This window comes from Kryptolebias marmoratus, linkage group LG1 (genome assembly GCF_001649575.2).
Source record: "Kryptolebias marmoratus isolate JLee-2015 linkage group LG1, ASM164957v2, whole genome shotgun sequence".
Lineage (NCBI taxonomy): Eukaryota > Metazoa > Chordata > Actinopteri > Cyprinodontiformes > Rivulidae > Kryptolebias > Kryptolebias marmoratus.
Window position 1 is genome coordinate 26,460,674 of NC_051430.1, and position 3,169 is coordinate 26,463,842.

Consider the following 3,169-nt stretch of genomic DNA (forward strand, 5'->3'; position numbering starts at 1 on the left):
TAGCATTTAGATTTATATTTAGCATGTAGCTGTAACAATTACATGTAACTAGCTAAATGTTGTAAAAAGTGACATCAGAAAATCAACACTACATTTTAAAACAGTGTTTGAAGCTAAATGTGACAAAATTTAGGCATGAATTTTGAGCACAAGCTCCTTTACAAACGGCGCCCCATAGAGTTTGAGCCATTTTTGTGTTGGCTAAGGTCAATTAGCTGGGAATAAGAAGCTGTAATTGATTTCAGGTGTAAAACTGAATTTCATCTTTTTTTCTAAGACGGGCTGAATTTAGAACAGTTTATTGATTTAAAAATAATCACATTTAAAACCAGATTTTCTCATCTTATTTCTTAGTAATACATTTTATCACAGTGCATCCAAAAATCTCTCAATAGAAATATAAAATAATTCAAAAAAAAACAAAATATATGCATTTAAGCAGACTCTGACATCTTTTCTTGGCTGAAGGTTCATCAGCAGGAGTACCATCAGTCTGATTGGTGTTTTCTGCTCTTTTCGCATCAGAATCAAAGACTACGGCTGAAGTCAAACTTACTTTTCTTGGCTTCATCTTCAGTTAATTGGCACGAAGTGAAACGAGCCGATGAATACCTGGATCTGACGTAGATCTAAAATATCTTGCAGGCCAGATAAAACTGTAAGAAGGACCCCGTCTGGCCTGTGGGCCTTGAGTTTGACGCGTGTGAATCAGATTGTGAACAGTAAGAGTTGGATTTAGTGAGATTGGTTTAGATTAAATCAGATTGAGGGCTATTTCTACAAAGCTGCTGACACATTGTAAAAAAAATACTCATCACTGCAGAAATTCAGGGGGAGAAAATGTGCGGGGACAACAAAACAGCAAATTTAATACTACGAAGTAGAGTTTTTATTCATTTTTCATTCATTCTGAGGTTTGCCAGGTCCCTCTTGAAAAACAGATTGTAAATCTCAGTGAGGTTTTTATCTTGTTAAATAAAGGTTATGATAAAGACCAAACTACTAATAAATCATTTGTTGTTTAGGTTTCCTAAAGTTTGCGTCTGTAAACCTTTAGGTTGTGGTATTCTAATAAAACGTTAAAGGCATTTAATGGAACAATTCAGTCCATCTGAAGACATTTTTTTCCAACAGAGAAGCCAACTCGAGGAGTCTAACGAGGAGTCTAACGTCTCTCTCGTGAACCAGGCAACAAGGACCATAACGACCCTCTGCAGGGAGGGCAGTGAGATTAATCTGCATGCGAGTTCAGCTGCATAAACGGAGTGTCTCCTGCTCAGAGTTGAGAAAGCTCCCCGGATGGGAGGCGAAACGTCTTCAGCTACATAACAGAAGTCCTGAAACCTTTAGAGTCTAAGTAAGAAATTAAATAAAATAAAAAATAATCACATTTTTGCATAAAACAACAACTAAATAGATGAGTCCTCCCAAAGGCTGCTGAAATGTCTGGTCAGACAATAAGCTTTGAATGCAGCTGATCTAATGTTCTGTAGCTGCAGCACATTTCAGATGTGTGAGTGTGTGTGTGTTTGTGTGTGTGTGGGTGTGTGTGTGTGTGTGTGTGTTGCTGGCACCAGTGAAGCCCTTCACTAATCATTTACCATCCGCGAGCCGGACATGTTGGGGTCAGGACTGCTGTGGTGTGACCGGGTGGTGTGATTCACTGATCGCAGAGCCCTGAGTGAGGTAACTGTGTGTCACCCGAGAAACACGGTTAAACTTTCACCCATATTTACTTAAAAACACAGCGTCCAGCTCCTGCAGGCCGGACAGACAAAACACAACTCGGGACAAAAGAGAAAACAGAGCCGGAGTCAAACACTTGATTTTGTTTTAAAATCTTCCAAATAAAAAAAAAATCAAACATCACTCAAACTAAAGGCCTAGCATTAATCGAAAAGGAAGCAGATGACAGTTTTAATTCACAGCCACATCTTGCGTAATGTATTACTGCTACTACCACGTGAACTTTACCCCATTATGTGTAATTTAGAGTAATTTGAAGCCATTTTTCTGTTAGCACTGGCACATTATCTTGAATAGGGGTGACTTTTAATGTCATTCAGATCTAAAAGTACATCAGACAGACGGTGCTAACCGAAACAATTAATGCCAAGGTTTTAAGCCAATATGTCAGGAAATATATAGCTCTTGGAGTATATGTTGGATATGACTCTCAGCTACTTCCACACCAAGTGTTAGCTCAGTATCTGTTAAGTTGACTGAGTTATAGACACTTTTGTCTGTCATCTTAATGCATCAAGTTATATCTTTCTGAGAGACAAACAGGGTTGACGCAAAAAGTTAAAACAAAACTTAAGATCTTATAAGAAGTGTAGAACTCCGATTACGTGTTAGGAGTGTCTCTCAGTTACTACCTCATCGAACTTCAGCTCAATACATGTAAAATAGTCTGTTCTGTGTTTCGTATCAGTTGTAGATGTGCATCCACTGATTGTTTACTGTTTAACTCATTAAAATCCATTCAGCGTTTCATGACATATTTAGCTTTAAAAGCGGAGCTGACTCCAGTCGTTAGTGGCAAAAGTTTAAAAACAGAACTTGCACAATCGGCTAGCTTTTAGAGTACGTGTTTTAGATCGGCTTCAGCTGCTGCCACGCCAAATTTGAGCTCATTGTCTGTAAAATTGTCTGACAAACAGCCACTTCTGTGTTTTCCGGTCCTGACTCCGAAAGTTAATGAGTTGTAGATGTACATTCAGGGAATGCTTTCCGAGAGCCTCGTTAAAATTCATGAGGCACTTTGCTGACTGGACAGACACATAAAGGGACAAAAACATGATAAAATCCGATGTCCCTCAAACTATTTCTCATGTACTTTACTCCTTTGAGAAAGATCTAAAGGAAATATCCCTCGTTGTCAGCATCTGCATGTTTCTACATGTGTTGGTCTAATAGTAAAAAACCACAGAGTTGCACAAGTTTTAACTTTTGTATTGTGTGTGGGTCAAAGTTTGATCTATTCTCTTAATAACTTATGTAATTTTATCATTTCTTCTTTGGCAGGTCTCACTCTGAGTGCTTGATAATGGCTGTCCTCATAAACAGATAAGAGTTTTAACACCCCCCTCCACCCACTGCCCTATAGGATCCATAAATCTTTTCCCTGCTGGATGTCAGTGCCTGCCACCGACAGGCATCAGCCTCT

The 3,169-nt window shown here is 38.8% G+C and overlaps 1 protein-coding gene across 1 annotated transcript in view; it reads right to left on the reverse strand.

Moving 5' to 3' along the window:
* The window catches only part of LOC108233623 (peroxiredoxin-like 2A), a 4,094-nt gene extending 2,475 nt beyond the window's left edge, over window positions 1-1,619 (reverse strand). The window contains exon 1 of the mRNA XM_017412196.3: window positions 1,602-1,619. Within this exon, the coding sequence (XP_017267685.1) occupies window positions 1,602-1,619 (18 nt within the window). The remainder of the gene's footprint in view (window positions 1-1,601) is intronic.
* Window positions 1,620-3,169: the final 1,550 nt, after the last annotated feature.